This window comes from Anopheles nili, chromosome 3 (genome assembly GCF_943737925.1).
Source record: "Anopheles nili chromosome 3, idAnoNiliSN_F5_01, whole genome shotgun sequence".
NCBI lineage: Eukaryota > Metazoa > Arthropoda > Insecta > Diptera > Culicidae > Anopheles > Anopheles nili.
Genome location: NC_071292.1, coordinates 35,642,789 through 35,663,484, shown reverse-complemented (window position 1 = coordinate 35,663,484; position 20,696 = coordinate 35,642,789). Strand labels below are relative to the sequence as shown.

Here is a 20,696-nt window from a genome sequence, read left to right as displayed (position 1 = left end):
AAATTTTACAACAATTTATAAATGTGTTTTATGACTTGAAAAAGTCACCATAACTGAAAAAAATATCTTTCAAATAAGCTGTTAGACTATGTCCAGCAATGCTTTAAATCTTTAAAAATGCTGTTCAACAAATTGTTGATATGGAAGGTGTTATAAAAATAAACGAGACAAACGGTGACTATTACGTTACCGAGAAACTCAATCCAGTGACTTCCGCAGCGACATTGGTGCTATATTGGGAAGGCTTCACTGTTCGAGTTACGAAACTCGTTCATCGAATGAGAAATCTCGTCCGGTAGCAAAACCGTTTCTCGATCGAAGCTCGCGCACTTGGTCACGCACTTTTGAGCACAGTTTCACGTTCACGTCAAATGGTTGCAAAATTCGATAGCGCTCCGACGCCCAATGCCTATGTGTGTACAATTATAAATGTTCTTCCGGTTCGTTGCGCAGCGAAACAGCCCACGAAAGGGTGACTGCATGCTGCGAGTAAACCTGAACCTTTTGCGACATCGTGGACGAGAGTAAACGTTCGCCGAAAACCTCCCCAAGGCAAAAGCCTGTGTCATTGGAGAATAATGGCAATGAAAACAAAAAAATAGGTGCGACAATGCCGCTAGTGTGTGTGTTTAATCGTAGAGATCATCTTGCAGCTGACATTAAAGTTCGACATTTTAACTTGTTTTTTTTTTCTTCTAACCAACTAACACGTTGGAATGTTACTCACGGACATGGCTTCCAAGATATGGCTATCGTCCGTTGCATGATAAGAATTTATTGACCTTTATCGGTGCATCGCTTCGATGGCATGTTTAGCATCATGTACGCCAACGAACGCAAGCTTATTGACAACTTTATGCCAATGATGCAAAAGCTGCACCCGTGTGGTACCATCACCATACCAGTGTTACCAAATGCGGAACCCGCCCACACATATTTTCCCACCCAAAGCGACCTCTTCGCTGCGCGCGAGATGGAGAAGATGCAGTGAAGCCACCCGGCACCACCTTGTAACACGATTGCCTACCAAAAAGAAAAAAAACGAGGTCAGCACACCAGTTACACAATTTGCGCGACAGTGCAACTTCAAACTTCAAATGTGGCAAATCGACACCGGCTGCTGAAACCACATGCACAACCATAAAAGGCAACCGAGGCATCATCGTATCTGGTGCCGAACCCACCAGAACGGTCCAAGGCAAACGCCCTTACTAGCTCTTTGGTTAGTGTCGAAAGATTTTACGGAAAGAAAAGTGGAGCAAATGTTTTCCCGAACAAAATGCAACTCCAAGAGCATTCGCGCCAAATGTATCGACGCTTTTATATGAAATTCTGGAACCGTTGTTGAAGAGAAAACCTTCACGGCCATTACATAACATTTGCCGCGAATGCCTGCAAAATACCCGCTCCATGCGGATGGTCGCTCGCGAACGCCTTAGTGTATCAGGGAGTCAGATCTGAAAACGAACACTAGTGTCTACTAAACCCAGGTGTATCCTTTCATGCGAAGAGGTAAGAACGCTCGAGCGCGCTTGTTAGAAATCGAATCACACTCACCTGGCTGACTGTAGTAGTAATGTATCGGCAGGTTATTTATCGGCCAAACCTCCCGGACGCGTTGTCTGCACGACGAATCGATTCACTGATAACAGTTGAATGAGATACGAGCTGAGTGAGCGGCAACCTCGAGACTCACCGGGAGTGGTGTGAGATTTCGAAACCGTGCCGAGATACGAACCTCGGCGACTGACTGATTACGGCTCTTTTCTTCTTCTTCTTCTTTATGTAACCGATCCACTAAGTGTTGGAGATTGGCGTTGGTGTTGTTGGACACGGTAGCGAACTATCACAATGCACTGTGCACTACTAATTTTCTCATGCCATTTATCGAGCTTCTCACGAACCCTATCGGCGGCTTTGCTCTCCTTTGTGCTCGTGGTGACGGCACCAAGTAGCTTCGTAGTAGGCCTGGCAGTGCGAAAAATGCGGGATAATCTTCGGGAACTGACTGGTGGTGTGCCAATTAAAATCTCGAGTTTCACTTTTCGCTCGTTCGCAGCCCGCTTGGGTGGTACTTTCCACTTTTGTTTGCCATCCACTTGCCCGATTCACCGATGGGAGATTTTGGCCCAAAAATCTCGAACTCTTACGCCTTTTTCCGGTGTGGTTGGTGCGAATTTTCTTTTCCTGCGAAGGCAGCTGGGGTTTGTTATTTTTCACACAATCGAGAGGGGTCGCGCACTAACACTCACGCTCCACCTGGGGGCTTTTCCGGCGGTGAAAACTCGACTCGGCGGTTCAAACACTCGACTAAACCACGGCAACACGGGGGCCCCCTTTTCCAGGCTCAGGCGAGTGCTGCTTTGCTTGCGTCAAACACCCGCGTGAAGCCACCGCAAAGAAAGACGCGGCACGGCTAACGTGATCGAAGAAAACCCGGGATTTCGTGGAGGAAAACTGACAGCACGCCAAACTCGCCTATTCCTGCGTGCTTGTGTGTGTGTGTGTGTATGTATGCGTTTACAGTATGATGAATGGAAAAGACGGGAAATAGATGGAGATTGTACGCAGCGGGGGAGAGGAATGATGTGAGCATGCAACGCTTTTCGCTTCGCAGGTTTGACGTGACGAAAAACTCCCACTTACCGCACCGAAAAGAGCACAAACTTCAATCGATATGGCTTGGTTTTGTTCTTGGTGGTCACCACTGAGCTTCACTCCTTTTTCCAGCTAACCTCCGTCAACAAAGACATTCCGGGCGGTGGTGCCTTCGCGCTCGATTTGGCCACACTTTTCAGACCCCGTGGTGGTGCTATTTTCCGCTTGGTTCCATGCCAAATGGGCATGGAAAACGGTGCCGCTACAACTTCCACGGTATGGCGCGCGCGAGAGCAAACGTCGTGAGCAGTGTGCTCTCGTACAGCGAACGGTTCGAACTGGAAGAAAATCGCATCCCCACCGCGTGCGTGCGCGCTGGCTCCGTGGAGCTCTGTGAAATCCGAGCTCTGTGAAGTGGCACAGTGGTACAGCTGGGTGAACATTTTCAATTTAGCGTTTCATTTTTTTTCTGGCATCCAACAGTGTTTCATAATTTGCACAATTTCGTACGAACAATTAAAAACACACATATGCCGCCTCATATCAATGGCAATCAAAATGTTTACATCGCTTTATTAGTGTCACGTGGTATTTACATTTATTAACGAATGTAGTACCTAACAGTTATGTTAGATGTGTGCTAACATTAATTGTCTGAAAATGTTATTTTTTTTTCAATTTTAATTGAAGTTATTGAAGAAGTAAAAAAAAAATCTAAACAGCACACACCCATTGTGCATTTTCTTTTCGCTGAACTGGTGCTAATTCATGAGATCAGTATTTTTCGGCCTGAGCGAAGATGTTATCAACACAATCAGATGTTTTACGGTTAAAACCTTTATATCTATATGAGTAAATTCTGGATTTGCGCATGGAATGAAATTTGATTTCGTTTTTTCGAGAACTCTTACGTTTTGACCATGGATGTGTGCTTTTGTTATCAAAGCTGATAGCTCTGGGATTTTTTTGTTTGGACTGTGCGCTGGAATGTGATATGTATTCCGAAATGTAAAATACCAGCGTTAGAGAAGAATGACGATATTAAATCTAAATGAAAAAGATCAACGATCCAACCCAGTTAAAGAGCGATGTTGATTTATTGTATCCCATAACGTTTGAGGTGCGTTACTCTCAGTGACCTACCAATGTTTCGCACATGCGCCAACACTTTTATGGTTGCACCGAGAAACTGTTTTTATTTACATCTCCTTCGATAGATTCGCATTTTCAGCGGTCACTCACACGTGAGTGATTCAGTGGGTCCTGTCTCGAGACGCGGATTTCTTCGTTGACGTACACTGGCAAGGTTGTTGACCTTGTGGAGTTTGGGTTGCGTAACATTTTACGTTGCAATTATAAAGCCTTTTCGAAAGTAGGCAATTCAAGAACGTTCCTCTCTGGGTTGACTTCATGAGAGTGTTGTAATGTTACTGAGCTACTTCGAACTTCATTCGAATTTCGGTATCCTTCAGCACGTACATAAGCTCGTCGTCCTTTTGAGAGCGTAGCTCGTCGATCGTGGATTCCTTGAACCCGACATCCTTTGCTGGGTCGTCAGGAAGACCACTACCATCCACCATAGGAAGCTGCGGGATTTGAGTGCTAAAGCTATGTCCGATACGTTCCGAATTGCTTGGCGTTACTCCAATGCGTTCCCAGGAGTCGGCACCGAAAGGAATCGCCAACGGTGACGAATGATCGAAAACGGCACCTCGGAAGGGATTCGATGGGCTTCCGAAACCCAAATGGTTCATTGTGTCACGGGCAAGTTTCGACAAGGAAGAGTTTTTCGAGGAATAGTACACCAAAGCAGCGCCCAAGGTGTGCGCAATCGATCGCAAGCATCGGCACACGTGTTTGCGTACTTCAGAATCTAAATTCTGGTAGACATCGTATTTTCCACCAATAATGACGATTGGAAACGGAAATAGCTCCAGCGTGTTGAGATCTGGATGTCCTTTGCCGATGCGCTGTACAGTTAGAAGTTGCATCTCTTCTATCTGTCCGTGAGCTGCATGCTTTGCTACAGCTTGTTTTAGCCCATTGAGAACGCTTTCAAGATCCGTCCATAAACGGGAGGGTTGCGAGAGATCCAGCATTATTATGCTCGCGAACGTTCCCAAGCCATGCGATCGGATGGGCATTTCAATCAACTGACTGGAGTTTGCGAGACTACCCAGCTCCCATACATTGCATATGTTCTTTTGTGCACCCTGTCCTGAGGCCGTCCTGCGGCCAAACGAGTATTCCAGCGCTAGCGTTGGTCTTGGCACATCATCTCGATCTAAAAATCTATTGATTAATGTTGACTTCCCCTAAAACACGAAACGAGTCAGATTGAAAGGGTCATTGCCAGCGTTTGGAATCATATTCACTTACAACTCCTTTGCTACCGAGAACAAACAACGTACGTTCGCTCGGGGTATCCGCCATACGTGAATCGTTCTTTTGCTGTTCCGTCACCAGTTTGATAGCAATGTCCTGTATTGTTTCCGTTGTATCCACTTCCATCGAGTTTAACTCACTCATACTTTATCTAGTTTGGTTAAGGTCGTTCTTTCAACAAGCAAAAAGTTCCTTACGATATCACCAAGCCGTCGTCACAACCGTAAGCGGATGACAGTTTGTAACGGGCGCATGGTTCATTTTTTTTCGTTGCTACGAACGACGAAGTGTTTGGTAAACAGATGTACTCCGCCATAGTAACGGGACCACAATAACATTCCGGGCTGCTTCGTTTTCTTCAGGGATTGCACCGGATATTCAAATATTTGCAGCTGCCTATTTGGGCCATGTTTGATAGTCATATATATTTCAGGCAACTGTGTATCAGTGCAAAAGGTAAAATAATGAAACAATTTTTCTTGAGAAAATATCACGATGATTTTGAAAATTTTTTGAATAAGCAAAGATTAATTCAATGAGCGGATCGTCCAGCAAAGCTGCAGTAGAATAAGGCAGAAACACAACGATCTATGCAAGTTTACTTTTTCCAAAATAAGATTTATTGTTATATTGTAAAACAGCTTAAAAAGTGGCTAGTTTCAGTTGTTTGTGTTAGCGCATCTATACCACTTGTATTATCTTCCGCTTACTATACTTTCTTGCACTTTGATTACCTACATCTTCATTCCCTGTTCGTATAAGCTTACCGATCTAATATTATCTACAACATTTTCTACTTCCTTTACTTAACATACTAGAAAGAAAAAAACAGAAAATTGATTGTTTGTTGAATTTTTCATTTGGTGCCACATCATCTTCATAGCTAGTTGTGTGTTGGATGCTACATGTCTTTGAATTGCATTGATGATTGCGTAGTTTCCAGCAGTTCTTTTGGATCTTGTTGATCATACTTATTTAAAAAAAAAACAATTCAACCTGGTTTCGTTCTGTGATGTGTTACAAATTGTATCATGCCGTCGTTGTCTGCTACCGAAGACTCATTGTTCAACGATCCACCTTTCTCTCTCTAAAACATTTACTAGTACTGAGGACTGAACGTTATTGCATTGCACTTTACATTACATCAGTATTTCCAACAATATCAGCCTTTCGAACTTTCTTTTCGAAGGATAACTTTGCAGTAGCAGCACCAAGTGATGCCTTCTTTCTGTATATATTATACTACAACATCACACTCTTTTTTTGAAGAATACGTGTAGGAACAAACCAATATTGAAGGATATTCAGGTAGATTTGCAGTAGTTATAAAATGAAACCTGCGTGTTTCATAATGATTTGTGTGATGTTGTGTAAAAGAATCGGCATTTTACACGATATGTTGCGATGATGATTGTATTCAAATTATACATCCGTCGGTGGTGATCACTATTTGGCCTTCCCTTTGTCGGTTCCATTCGAGATGGCCTTCTTCTGTAGAGAACGGTATTCTTCAAACAGATGTTTCATATCAGCCAACGCACGGCAAATTTGTTGCGAGAACCTTTCCGAGCTCTGGATATGAGTAAGAGTAAAGAAAAAAAATGAGTTCATGTTGGATAAAATTGAAAAATAGCTTCGTTTTCATTACCGTCGTCCCACACGATTTCTTTGACGATATGTGGAAGAAAATTAAATCTTCACCGGCTACAATGTACGAAACACCGTACCCATCGTCGGCGACAGGACCGAAGCCACCTCCAGCACTAATGCAGTTGGGATGCTTCTTCAGGTCCATTTTTGACGTTTGTCCATGCGGCGTTTGACTAGTAGATAATCTCCAAGGCTCACTCAGCACCTCCTGCAGGAAGGGCGAGTCAATCTCCAGATACTTCGACACCACGTATAAGCAAAACAGATGTCGATCGATGCCTTTGCCGCACATTGCGTCCTGATAGCCAAGCTGGTGTCGTTCACTGGCAGCATTCAACAAACGAACTCGTTCCTCAACCTGTGAGCCAATAATGGTTGGAATTAATTGTGTGACAAATAAAAATTCTTCTAGGAGCTTTCATCCCCTTCTTACCGAAACATTGCTATCTAACATGGCTTTCACCCACGCTGCCGATTCAATTGTGCATGGACGAACGGTTTCGGTGCGACCTTCGCGGAACAACCGCGTCATCGACGCTTCGTAGGTGAGGGAGAATTTTCCCGAATCTCTAAAGTATGCCAACTGCAGCGCCATTTGAATGAAGGCATCCGGAGAAAGGCGGCACGTCTTCATCAATCCCTTACCATAGGCATCGTGAACAAGGATTCGCAGATCAACATCCTACCATGTATCGGGAATAGAAAATGAAAATCGTCAGAGACATGTATGCAACGTGTTTGGGATTCTACAATGGGGCGCTCATTAAGACTTACATTCAACAGCTTCTGGGCGGCAAGGTGTGCCTCATCTATAGCGTCCAGCGCTACTTTGTCGTTGAGGTCCCACACCAAGCGCTTAGGAGTTGGAGGTTCAAATTCTGGTATCCCGACGGCGTTCCCATTATCGTCGTATCTGCACAGTTCAACGTGTTGTTGAAGAAATAGAGAGAGAGAGAGAGACGCGTTGTAATATAACCTTCTGATGAATCCACCACAACAAAGCTTTCGTGTTAACCGTGCCACATGCATGCAAAAGAGCATAGAAGCTAAATCCTACTGGCATATTAGGCTAAGTAACTAAGTAAAACGCATTATAGTTAAAATATTACTAGCATTAGAAACTCCCGTCAATTTGCGAAGCGAATTTAAAAAAAAATACAAATTTCGGGCGTTGGTTAAACCATAATAATCTGTTTCTAAAAAAACAGTTTGAAACATATAATTAAAAAGCGATATTAATTTCAAAAATTTATCGTAAAGCGATTGTGCAAGGCTATTTTTGTACGACTTGGCTGGCTTGAAAAATTCCCTCACGTGCATGCAGCTTCGTTTTTAGTAACATTCGCAAAACTTTAGAAAATTATCAGTATTGAATCACATGCTTTGTTCTACTGGTGTCGGTGTAGAGATTATGAGTGTTTGTTATTCGACCGTCAGTAAGGTTAGGATGATAAGCTGGTTCGTAAATTTAAACCATTACCGTTTACTGGTTGCCTCTTCAGCGACAATATTTTCCCAAACATGAGCCATAACAGGTGCATCAGCCCTGGTGGGAAACAGAAGTCAGTAGACAGAGTAGTAGTAATGTTGGCAATTTTAAAATGTTAGATAAAGATCATTAATAGAATTTGGAGATGAAATGTCGGTCGATCGTCGAAGAGAGTAGATAGTGCACGAGTACCAACAGACGAGAGAATAATGCTATATAAAGTATACATTTTTTTTAAGAGTATTGAAGGGCGAAGGAATGTTGTTTTTTTATCAAAGGAATCATCCCTTCCACATGGTCAGGAGTGTGTTTTGTCGTGTAAAATAGCTTGCTTAACCATCACCTATCGAATGTTGTGAAAGATGTATATCCAAAGCGAACAAAATAATACATAAGAGTAGCAAAATAAAATGAAAAGATGAATGAACCGCTTGATTTGCTAAGTGAAATCAACGTTTAAGTCCGAGCACAGAAGAATATGCGAATGCAGCAACCAAAATGAATACTGTGAATCTATTTACAACGCCATTGTGAACTCAATCATATTCCTCACGACCAAAATTAGCTATCACCAACTTCAACAATTCCGTGCAGTTTGCTCCACTGGGAACATTCCGTTTAGTGGTCTTTTAGTAGGACCAGCATAGTAACTATATACAGAAGCGACAGAAAGAAAAGCGAGAGATAATAAGATAGCAATCGTTGTACACTTTACCGCTGCTCAGTTTCTCCCATGATCAACATTTCCCAAATATGCGACATAACGGCTGCATCCGCCCTATATTTTAACGAGGATGAAACGGTACGATCAAGGATTATGAAGAGCGAAAGTACATGGTGAAATAGTGGATCAGTTCACATATACATGACGGTACATGTGGTCGGTACAAGTCCGCACGAATGAGCGACATATTGTGTAATCCCGAAACCGTTTGAGTTCGGTTTTGTGTTTGATGTAGACGTTCGACGACGAATTGGTTGATCGAAAGTGTTTTTTTACAACGATGAAATTTAAAAGAAGAAAGAAAAAATACGTAACAAAATATGATCAGATTAGTGATTGGACGATGTTACGCTGAACTCCAACTAGCGCTGATTTGTGTGGTGATTACGGGCTCTGAAAATAAACGTTATACGATCCCATCTCAAAGAATCAAACTTACCACGTATGCTCTGCATTGAATCCGATCTATGAAAAGCCGAAAAAAAACATAAGTTAAAATTATGAATTATTCTTATTTCATGAAACGTTATACGTACCCTGCCATTGCTACCCACACACACGGTAAAGCTTTTATCGAACCAGCGATCGTGCCCATTACCATGCAGCAAGTAGCGCCCAAACTGATCGAGCTTTTCTGGATGCGCCAAATCAAACTCGAAAGGATGTTCATCGAGAGATAACAGAAACGCGGCACTCTCAACCGTATGCAGAGAGGTACGGTTGGCACCTTTCGCGAACACCGTTTGCCGGGTCTGTGCCCATTTCGTGCGATCTCCAGCGGTTAGCGAAGCTAGCAATTCCTCACCCGGCTGGGGCTTTTCATCGCGTTGTTGCAGGATATGTTCGATTTGAATTTGCAGCTCGCACGGTCGCAGCAGACGCCCGTTATGGTAGATGATAACTTTATAGTAACAGCCACGAAACAGGACAACAATGTGATTCGAATCTTGGTAGTGAATGATTTTATCAGTTTCTACACCAGGCGCACGAACAGTGTTGAAGATACGCTCGTACTGCCACGAGCACAGCGGTACCAAACCTTGCACTAGAATCTGCAAAATCATTTGAGCGATACGTCAAGATAACACATTCCATTGTGATCGCGCCTACGTCTGCGATACTTACAGGCTCGAGCTCCTGTCGCTCTACTGTGCGACGGAAGTTCAACAACAAATTGACCACGCTAGCAGCACGGGCACTCTGGACCTGCGTCGGGTGTGTAAAAATTGCATCGATGCCGTAAAAGTTACTGTTGACCATCAGAGCGCCACGACCTCGCAGGTACACGTATTCCTCCCACCAATCGGACACGTAGTTCGTAGACCACCAGCTCTTAAGAACCAGATACCGCTGCAGTTTGGTAGCAATGCCTTGCTGGAACTCGTTCGCTAACCTTTCCATACGATTGTAGTTGGCATCATCTAGGAGAGGACGAACGGAGCGGAGATAGCGTGACATCGTTTCCTTCACGCTCGGCAATGGCAGCCTTGGCAGAGATCCTTGGAAACTGTATAGTCCAGGTTTGTTCCAGGTGGCAAGCACTTTCACGACCAGCCCCCAAAGTCGGGTCTAATTGAGTAAGAAGAATGCCAAAAAAAAAACAACATTAAAATGTGTCTCGACACAAGAAGCATTAGTAGATGGTTACCATTAGAGATACTTTGCTGCCAGGTGCACGTTTTTCATACATCCATCCCTTGTACATGAGCAACAACTTCAACGAGTACCGCATTGTATAGCAGATCGAGAGCCAAACCACCAAACCGGCAAGAGAACATGCCGTCAGTTGCCATTGCAGTGAATCTCTGTGAAGACAAATGAAACATTAGTAACACATACAACCTGTGCAAGTAGTATCTCTAGCACTACTTCCAGCAAATACGCACCCTGGTAAAACGGTTAGCCATTTGTTCACCAAATCAAACGGCACGTGTTTGCGGGTGAAATGTAATCCTATCGCTATCGCTATAACCAACCACAGGCTTTGTAGATGGGCCGGGTAGACACCGTTGCGTACACCAGTCTGTAAAGAATTTCGCGTTCATTATATATTCTCGTAATCATGCAGAAGAACACCGCTGTACTCACCCTGAATCGGGCCAACCGTTTCTTCCATGATCTGACACCGGACTGCCACACAAGATCCAACACCTCACGATCGTAGTTGATGTCCCATCCTTCGTGGGTGATGGAGAACGAGAATGCGACAGCTGAATGTGCTTCAGCCATGGCACTGGTTTATCGTTACCGGTAGGAAACCAGAGCACCGTTTGATTGAACCCACGGCTGGCCACTTGCTCAATAGCTCGGAATAGCTCACTCCGATTTATGATCGCTTCACGACTTGTCAATCACAACCGTACACAACCCGTTGCACAATTCAACGATCGCGGTGATGTTTGGTGGTGATAAAAATATCGAATCTCACTGCAAAACGGTGCGGGAACAAACAGAAAGAAGCGAGAAAGAAAGAAAAATATGAATATACTGCGAATTTGTGTCACCGGGTACGATAAGGTATCAGGCTTTGTTTTGCTTCCTGATCGTTCACATTGTAGCTAGAGAGGAGGTGTACTGTCCACCTCCAGAACCGGTCTAGGCGCTATCTAAGCATGCCGTGGTCACGCTGATAACCGGTTTTCAGATAAGTAGTGTGACGGAAAACCCATAGTCACCCCCTGCGTATGTTCCGCCATCCATAGGAACGTGGAAATTGAAGGTGAACAATCTTTCATACGTATTACGCTAAAACAAGGCAGTAATTAGCCGGGGACGTCACATTTTCCTACAAAACAACTCACGGGGCTAAATGATACCGCCCAACCAATTTCAGTAGAATTATATCGTGTGTGTCCACCACTGAGCCGCTGTGAAATTAGTATTGTTTCCTTCCATTCAAACTTGATTTAAATCGAGCAGTCGTGGTCATGAGAAAGTTAACTCTAACAATGGAATGAATGTATTTAAATTCGATAAATTTGTGTGCTTGATTATTCTGATTATATTACCTAGCAAACGTATAGTCGTGTAGTTAGAGTGCATCATTGACAAGGTTGCCATTGATAAGAAATACACTCAAGATAATGCAAAGTGAAATGTATTGATACAATTTCACGTGATTACTACTACTACTATTCACGTGAAAACTACTAGACAATCGATACCGTGAGTTGCACGTTTGCCTTCTTCTTGATAGTAGCAACTGAGAAAAAAAACATAAACATTGGCTCGATGGGTTTGATAAGAAAACGAGCAAACATCAAAGCCAGTGATCTCAAGTAGTAGTGATGGGGTAGTATTATAAAATCGTTCTGCAGAGGTGCTAATAGGCACCCGTGTAACCTTGATCTTTGCTACGCATATTGCAGCTTCTTGCATATCTTTCATTTCTGTTGAACACACCTCGCTACCTTGCTACGTGCTCCACACCAACAACGGCTGACGGCTTCGGAGACAACAACTTTCGATCCGATTGCAAAATCGTTGTTTCCGTCGCGACCTTGAGCGACCTCTCGAAACCCATGCCAGTGGCAGACCTCCGGATGGGCCCCACAAGCCCACTCAATGCCACGGACTGGTTACGAAACGACCACATGAATTTGAAAGAAACCAGCCCCAGGCATAACGGTGCATTCGGCTACACGCGTTTGACATTGAACACCCACCGTCGATCTATTTGGCTTAAGTACACGCGTGGAGCCAGCTTGAATGCACCATTGAACGCGTTGGAAAATCACACGACGTTAGATGAGAAGAAAATGGTTCACTTGCCCACGAAAAAAGCTCGCCCCTGCAATGTCGTGCCGGTTTGCCTTTGACGCAGAATACCTTGCACGCTAGACCGCTTATGTTAGGCGGCTGCTTCGTCGAGCTAATCGCGTAAACTTTCCACTTTCCATTCGTGTGCGCCGAAGCGACCCGCCTCTACAAACAGAATGCCCTTTCGATTGCGCACACACACACACACACTCTTCCGAAGGGTCGTTGCCGATTCGAAGAGCAGCCACCAAGGTGAGGATCATCTATTTCCATTTTTTTTTTGTTACCCAGGATCATGTTTATTCAATGTGCCCGACGAGATAAAGCGCCATTAGGCGGAAAGAAGCAAACAGCAATCGCCACAACACCGCAAAAGGCCAGAAGTCACTAATGGGGTTATGACGGTGATTAGGTGTCCGATTTTCACTCAAAATACCTCCGACACCGAAGGGCAATGCATGTGGCACCGCCTATGGCAGTAAAGGACGCCCTGGTTGGTTCCAGATTCCAGGTAAACGCGCCCACCTTTCACCAGCAAGAAACAATTCGTCTGCATTTGCAACTGTTGCAACAGCTCCCGATCGTGGTATCTCACGATCACGAGCATAATATGAGCCCGAAATTTCTCAACCGCCACGCGAAAAGGGCTGCCTTTCCCGTCAAATAGGGCTGGGGGAGGGAGTCGATCGATCGTTTAACGTGGAAGATCTACGTTGCGGCAACGACGAGATCTCGTAAAACCGTACACATCACCCAGGGCACTTGATCGATCAGTCGATCGATCGGTTTGTCGACTACTTCACAGTGTGGCGAATCTCTTTTCCGAGGACTCGCTCGCTTATGTAACTCACACATAGCAGCTCAAGTAGCGTGTTGTGCGAGATAAATCACATGCGATTCGAAAGCATGTCATGTAATGGTGAGAAAGATTCCACTACCCGTAGTATCAGCTGCCCGTAGTTGTTGAAGAGTTCCCCCAGCACGCTGCTTCACATCAAGTTCACTGGCAGCCGCTAATAAGCACACGCGTTGATACGCGCGTAACTGAACGCTTCGAATAGACACTACCGCGCTGGTTGGCCAGCGAACGTCGACTAACGATGGCTCAGTGGCGATGGTGGCTCTATTCCACGCCTCTGTCCACCATAGACGGCATAGAGATAGAGGAGGGAAAACACGGTCAGCATGCGTTCTACTCCGTCACGCACCTTTGTTCCCATCATGGGTTGGCTTGTGTGTGGCTTTTGCCATAACGTCTTGTCTACGGGAAGACGATCGCAAGACGCTGGTTGATGGCTTGAGACATATTATTGCTGATCTCTTGGGCTTTTTCCCACACGAAAAAAATCGAACCGTAAGGGGTGGGTGTTTACAGAACCGGTATGATGTGGATGATCATCGAACTGGCGGGAGGCGCGCTAAAAGGCACTTTTTGCTCGGCTTTTGTTGCTCTAACGCCAGCATACAAGAGTTTAGATACCACACGTCGTTGTACAACTCCCGTCGGTTGCTCGGGTAATCATACATCCGCCAAGGAATTAAGCCCAGCCTTAGGAAGCCCCTCGACCTTTGGCCGTTAGTCAGCGAGTTTTGAACAAAGAGTAACAAGTGGTTCGGTTTGTGGGGGCACTTGGCACATCGCAATGGAATTGTACACGTGTTCCACTACCCACCGTCATCGTTATATCGTATAGCCGTGCCGAAGCGTCAAAAATAAATCATACATTAATCCAAGATTAATAAATGCTACACCCGAGAGGCACCTGATCAAATGTCATGTGGCCGTATCGTCGCGGAGAAAAGCTCAGCGCGAGTGCTTCTCGTTCGCATACTACGCTGCAACATACACACTCGTTTGCTCTTCTTTTTCGTCTCAAAAACGTGGACCGGTTGTGCAGCTACTCGTCTCATTCACGATCGCCCTTTTCTAGATTGCGGGTGTCCGAGCGTCAGCCAAATAAACAAACACACAGTCCCACAGTGAGCGCGAATTCGCGACGGTGACGTAAATAAGCGGACGGTTCAAAGTCCATCCGACGTGGTGGACGCGCGTTGCGCCGTAGGAATGAACGCACAGGGTTCGCGCTTGGTTCCGGCATCACTACGACAAACGCCCAAACCCGAAGCCGGCCGGATTATGATGATTACACGCCCGAGGTACTAGCCAGCATCGACGGAACGCCGCGAAGTTTTTGTCTTGTGCGTGTGGAGCGTCGTAGAAAGCCACCGATAGTGCCTTACTAGAACTGCGGGATCTCTGTCTTCACCCAGTGGACTTTACTTTTTGCGTCAAGCATCGTGACTGAGCGGTAAAAAAATGCTCTACCGGGTGTTGTTATCGCCGGCACAGTTTGACAATGTACGCGATTTTGGAAAGTCTTGCCACTTGCAGCTGCAATCTCACCCGGATAGAACCGGTTATCAATAGCCGGTGGAGAAGGAAGTGATAAGTGATGGAGATTTGAAATAATCAAAATAAAAAAAAACACCTTGGGTTCAACGAATCGACGCTTCAGCCGCGACGAATGGGGGAAATATAAATAGTCGCCACTGAAGACGCGCGATCGAATGAACTAAAGAAATAAAGCTAAAATATCTCTGAGCAAAGCAAACAACTAGCTCTTCTACCAGCACTATTGCCAACAGCACTACACATCATCCGGCTGGTTTCTGATTTTGCCGATCGTTTTCAGTGACGTTGGCGGTTTCCGTTCGTCGGTTGGGGTGAAGTTTGCAAACTCCGAAACGATCGTTAACGATCTTACGCCATTACGATGCGCTGTCATATCCGGTCAGCGCAGAATGGCGATTAATGGACTAAAATAAATAAATAGCGCAACAGTTTATTGGGCTATCTTTGATGACACACGTATCGCTGGATGGTGTTCTTTTTCAGAAAATCAACGGGTCTTTCTTCTACTGCTGACGACAATAATATGACCGTCAAAAGACGACCATCACGCAGCAGTTATCAGCAGACGCACTTTCGGCTGCAATCTATCTTAAATCCGGCAACCAAAACAGAGAGAGAAAGAGAAAAAAGGACTATAAGACACCAAATAATCCGCCGGGGCTACCTAAGCTACGCAGTCCAAAATCCTCCCGCCAGCACTGGCTAACAGATAAGCCGTGTGATGACCGTCAGGAAGCATAAATGTACCGCGTTGCCGAGATTTCGCCCCCGGGAATTATAATCTCCCGCAAGCGGTAAAGGAACGCACCAATACTTTCAATGCGGAATAAATCCCGCGATTAGTGCGATGTCCCTGCGGTTTGGACAATGGGTAAACGCGCCAGTTTCGTTAGATTATCATTAGTGAAGGACGACACGATAGATACGAGACGGGGATTCTTGTGAGGTAACCTTCGGGCAAAACGGTGTGTATCAAAAATGTATGATAAGCGCTTCCTTCCGCTACTGATTTAAGCATTCTGGGAGCATTCTTCGGAAGGGGTTTTCGTGATCCGTTACACCCTAGTAAAACTGCGATCCTGCGAATCAACGGTGTAAATTACTATAATCAACAGCTTCATGGAAGGTAGCTCATTTCTCATGATCATGGATGTAGATGACGGATACGGCGCAATTGGACGGGAACGTGGGAGGGTCGATTAAAAATGCCACTTTCAACGGAGCCGCATGATCTTGGCTTTTGGAATTGATCGTGCTGTTGCACATTTGTCGATCAGATGGATGTTGCCGGGGGACGAATGGGGTGCTTTTGCAGCCTTTGGCCTTTCATTTGTTGTATTGCACAGGGTGAAAAACATCCTCCGTGTATGCACCGATCACCGATGCTCGGAATTGACCTCGGAAAGGCTGCACCACCGGCCAACTCCAACAATCTTTAACCGCAAATCGACGTTGTGCTGCTTGCTTCTTGTTCGTTTCGAGAGCTGTAAGCATTGGCAGAGCAGTATGTGTGAGTGATGCAGCGGCCAGTTCTGGGGGTTTTGTGATGTCGCGGATTGGCGGTATTGGAGAGGACTTTGACCGGGGCCGCATAGCGAGTAGTGCTGTTGTCGTTGGTTTCTGTCGCTGAATTCGATTGCATAATTTTGTTTCTAGTTTTTCGTGTTTTTTGGTTGTTAAAATTCGAGGTCGCTTGTTGCAGCTCTCTTTGTATATTGAGTTGCACTGCCTTTTGTTGAGACGAAGTGCACTTTCACTGCCAGAACGGATATGAGTTGAAAAATGGGTAGCATTACTCTGAAAAATACATTGTATCCCCGAAATACTCGTAAAGAGATGAAAACTATACGACAGAATTTACGAAAAAATGTCGTTTGTAAATGAATGAACTTTTATTTCATTCTACTATCATTTTGTCTTGTTAATCTTACATTATATTACTTGTTTCGATAGTTTTATAGTGTTATAAACCTCGTTCGATCGCTCGGTTACAAAAGATGTTTCATTTTCCTATTCCGTGTCGCACGCAACAGTGATCCTAAAGAGGGTTAAGTTTACTTTAAATCATTGTTTCGTTCTATCCTAATCAAATAAGTAGAGTAATAGAAGAACCATATAACAAGAGCCTTAATGATGTAGCATTTCACGCAATATATGTGGCCTTCTCATCGGTACTTTCGATGATCGGACAAAACAGGACAAACCAAAATTGGATCATTTGAAAAAGTTCCATGATAAAATCTACAGTTTTGGCAACAAAACTGTCCCAACAGAGGAATATTTCTGTAGTAATACATACGATCTGTTGATTATTGCAAGTGGGAGGTAAAGAAATAGCTCATTGCGTCGTTTAACATATTGATAGCAATGCAAACAAGCCGCATTTTGTGCCTATTCCGCGTGGATAACTTCAAACACTAGACCTATCCAAGTGCAGAAAAAAGAGAAACGTTTTTCTACTCCCTACTGCTCGTGTTTAACACAGATTGCATGACTGAAGGCAAATAGTGTATGAAAAACTATAAAGAAATTATTTAAAAAAATCTGACTTTTAACGAACAGATTTCATGCGTGCGTATTCGGATTTTTTTTTGCCACGCACGAAAATAATACTCCACACACCAGTGTGCATAAGTGTGCGCGCTGTCAGGAACCCGAAAACGTACACATACTGGTATGCGAGAGACACAGCCGACGAAAGTAGGTCAAAAGCAGCGAGGAAAACGAAACCAAACAAACGGGAATGCCGACTGGCAAGGACGAACGGAGCATGTTTATGTTGCACGTACGCTAATGAGGTTTTACATTTGCTCCGATTCTTGAGGCAAATTTTGGGCGCACGTTGTCGACTTTGTAGTGTAGACCTAGCGCATGGCAAATCATGCGGCCATTTTTCTAGATAGTTTGTTCTATTTAGTTGCGCTAGTTAATTAAAACATCATTGGATTGGTGCATTGGAATGCAGAAGAAACAGTTTTAAGGTAACCAGAGAATACGAAGGAAACAAAAAACTATTTCTACGCTGGCAAACAGTTGAACCGGAAATTCCGTCACAGGTTGTTTTGTCGGTCAAAGATCTATCTATTTTTAAACACACTTACTTCGTTACTACTCCCTGCCTCGGGATCTTTACGGGGAACAAACACAACACAAATTCGATGTCGTGGGTGAGTTTTGGAACAGTAAAACTTTTAGCACACTTTTTACCATCCACCTTGCTGCGACACGATGTTGTAACATAAAAGTACGAATTGTAACCTCGAATTGAGTCTCTCCCAGCTTGGTATGTTTAATTCAATTACCACCGCACGTTTGGTTACGCAAAACACTGACCGCCGCAGGAGCAACGGGACTTTTGTTATTTTCTGTGATATCGTCACAGAAGCTTTGACAGATGTAACAAATGAGGATGTTGTTTACGTCATAAGGTAGATTTCGCCATTTCTTACAGTATATAAATTTGACAGTCAAAAATCAAATCAATCAAATGTCATAATGAATGAGGCTGTGGTGTGATGAAAACCTAATAAAATTGATTGGTTGTTTTTCAAATCAAATATTCATTGCTGGTCAAGAATATTGAATCGTCAGCGGACACTTTGAATATAAACCTCAGCCGATAAAATTTTGATTTGATCTGAGTAGATTTGATCGAAAATCGGTAGATGAACAAATTTGATAATGTTAACAACCATCACAGCACCAGCAAGCGCTTGATGATTGAGTAAATACTATCGTATTAATCGTAAATACCATATAAATAAATACGTTATAAGTTTCGCTACTGAAATGTCAATAAAAAGGTAACATCCGGTATGCATAAGGCATGGCTGCCAGTTTTACTTTTGAATTGATCATTTCGACACTTTATTATCCGGGTTGAGATCAAACTGATTTATAGTGATTCCAGCAAGTAAACACTTTATTTCAACTGTTCTATTCTATAATGCTGTTTTCATTGCATATATTTAAGTTATCAATTTGGTTAATAGTCAGTTGAATGTAAAATGTTAAACTTTTGATTCCAATTATCCGTGAAATCGGTTTGTGCTGGTCATGTTGGCAGCACGACAAATTTAGAAACAAATGACATTAGCTGCTTGTTTGACGTTGTCCGAAGGAAACTAGCCCTTTTCTTCGTTCCGCCTGAACGTCAACACACGCACGTTACCGAGGTGGAGTAAATTTTTTCCTAAAATCTACGATTCTTTTGCGTAAAGTATGTGAATGCAATAAAACACAACAAACCTACCACGGCTTGCTTTAACATCGTTCATTTCTGATTTGCAGAATGCCGCAAGAAATCAAGGAAGTAAAAGATTTTCTCATCAAGGCGCGGAGGAAGGATGCTCGCGCTGTCAAGATAAAGAAGAACGAAACCAACACGAAGTTCAAGATCCGATGCTCCCGGTACCTGTACACGCTAGTGGTTAAGGACATGGAGAAGGCTGAGAAGCTGAAGCAGTCACTGCCACCCGGCCTGCAGGTTAAGGAAGTGAAGTGAAGCAGTGCAGCTCTCGATTGTGTTTACGGCCTTCCGGTCTGAATTCCGGATGGCAGATTCCCCTCGGTGGTAATGTGCTGGTGTCGGTCATGTACTCCGTGTTTGCGGCTAACATAGTGCATGTAATGTGACGAGTGTTACAATTGCATCATGTGGGTGGCGGTAAATAAAGAGAATGTGATGGAATCGTAGAAGCATTTTGTCATTTGATTTATTCAGATGATTGCAGGTCTATCTGGTTTCTGCAAGCAAAATATGTGTTACTGTCCGGTGGATTCGTATGCCGAAAGAAATTTCCAGGTTTATTTATATTTTAGCACCGGCAAAACATTAGTGGCTATTAAGTCTTGAACTGAGAAGGTACCTATCAAAAAATATACAATTAAACAATTACTTGAGAAGCTGTATGGTTCGATACATCTTCAGAATAGAAGTTAGTTTGACTAATAAGAAATTTAAACAGACGTTCTCAGGTGATCAATAGTTTAAAATTTGAGTAATTTGTGAAATTGCTCAAATTTTAAACAAATCACAAATTCAGGTGATTTTGTAAAATTTTGTGTAATGTAAACAAAGTATTTCACTTTTTTAAATGCCTCCTTAGAATTTATTTTAGGTATAGATACAATACTTTTGAAAGACATTGTAAATCATTATAAGGATATAAAACAATTTCCTAACCGACCTGTAGTATTGTGCAGGCCTTTTGATTGATGACCAGAGAGGTCATTGATAGGCATATGGTAGAGAAAGTTGGAATAATTATTCAAACATGAGATGCATCAGAAGAAACCACTGTAATAAGCTCCACAGTGTATGTTGAACATGATGCCTTTTTATGTCACGAGCACCAAGGACAATTTTCTAACGGTTACTTACTAATCTCCGTCGAAAGAATTAAATTGATTGGACCTTGGTATCGCTGATAAACTACTATCTAAACAGAAATTAACGTTTTTCTAAGAAAATATGTGCTGTTTCGTCAAACTTTGAAATTTTTTATGGCTCAATCCATACCATTAAGAAAATGTGTATTGCTTTACAGATGACCACTGAAGCATGTTCTACGATAGTACGAGTATAGAAATGAAGAAGATTTTAGCTCCCGAACAAATAACCAAGACATTTAAGAGGATATGGATGACACTAAAGATAATTACGTATTGAATGAAAC

General features: G+C 43.5%; 3 protein-coding genes across 3 annotated transcripts; 1 reads left to right on the top strand and 2 right to left on the bottom strand.

The window, feature by feature from the left end:
• Positions 1-4,025: 4,025 nt before the first annotated feature.
• Positions 4,026-5,127, bottom strand: LOC128726680 (cytoplasmic dynein 2 light intermediate chain 1). Its single transcript, XM_053820500.1, has 2 exons — positions 4,978-5,127; positions 4,026-4,913 (listed from the first exon to the last, which is right to left on the bottom strand). The coding sequence occupies exons 1-2, from the start codon at positions 5,125-5,127 to the stop codon at positions 4,026-4,028; spliced, it is 1,038 nt and encodes a 345-aa protein (XP_053676475.1).
• Positions 5,128-5,581: 454 nt separating this feature from the next.
• On the bottom strand, positions 5,582-11,120 carry LOC128722467 (carnitine O-palmitoyltransferase 1, liver isoform). Its single transcript, XM_053816131.1, has 11 exons — positions 10,935-11,120; positions 10,733-10,869; positions 10,495-10,651; positions 9,972-10,415; positions 9,383-9,898; positions 9,286-9,311; positions 8,114-8,179; positions 7,408-7,546; positions 7,067-7,315; positions 6,632-6,991; positions 5,582-6,555 (listed from the first exon to the last, which is right to left on the bottom strand). The coding sequence occupies exons 1-11, from the start codon at positions 11,073-11,075 to the stop codon at positions 6,430-6,432; spliced, it is 2,361 nt and encodes a 786-aa protein (XP_053672106.1). The 5' UTR covers positions 11,076-11,120; the 3' UTR covers positions 5,582-6,429.
• An 8,016-nt stretch (positions 11,121-19,136) lies between these two features.
• Positions 19,137-19,740, top strand: LOC128723241 (60S ribosomal protein L38). Its single transcript, XM_053816959.1, has 2 exons — positions 19,137-19,237; positions 19,309-19,740. Exon 2 carries the CDS (start codon positions 19,310-19,312, stop codon positions 19,520-19,522), a length of 213 nt encoding a protein of 70 aa, XP_053672934.1. The 5' UTR covers positions 19,137-19,237; position 19,309; the 3' UTR covers positions 19,523-19,740.
• The last annotated feature ends 956 nt before the right edge of the window (positions 19,741-20,696 follow it).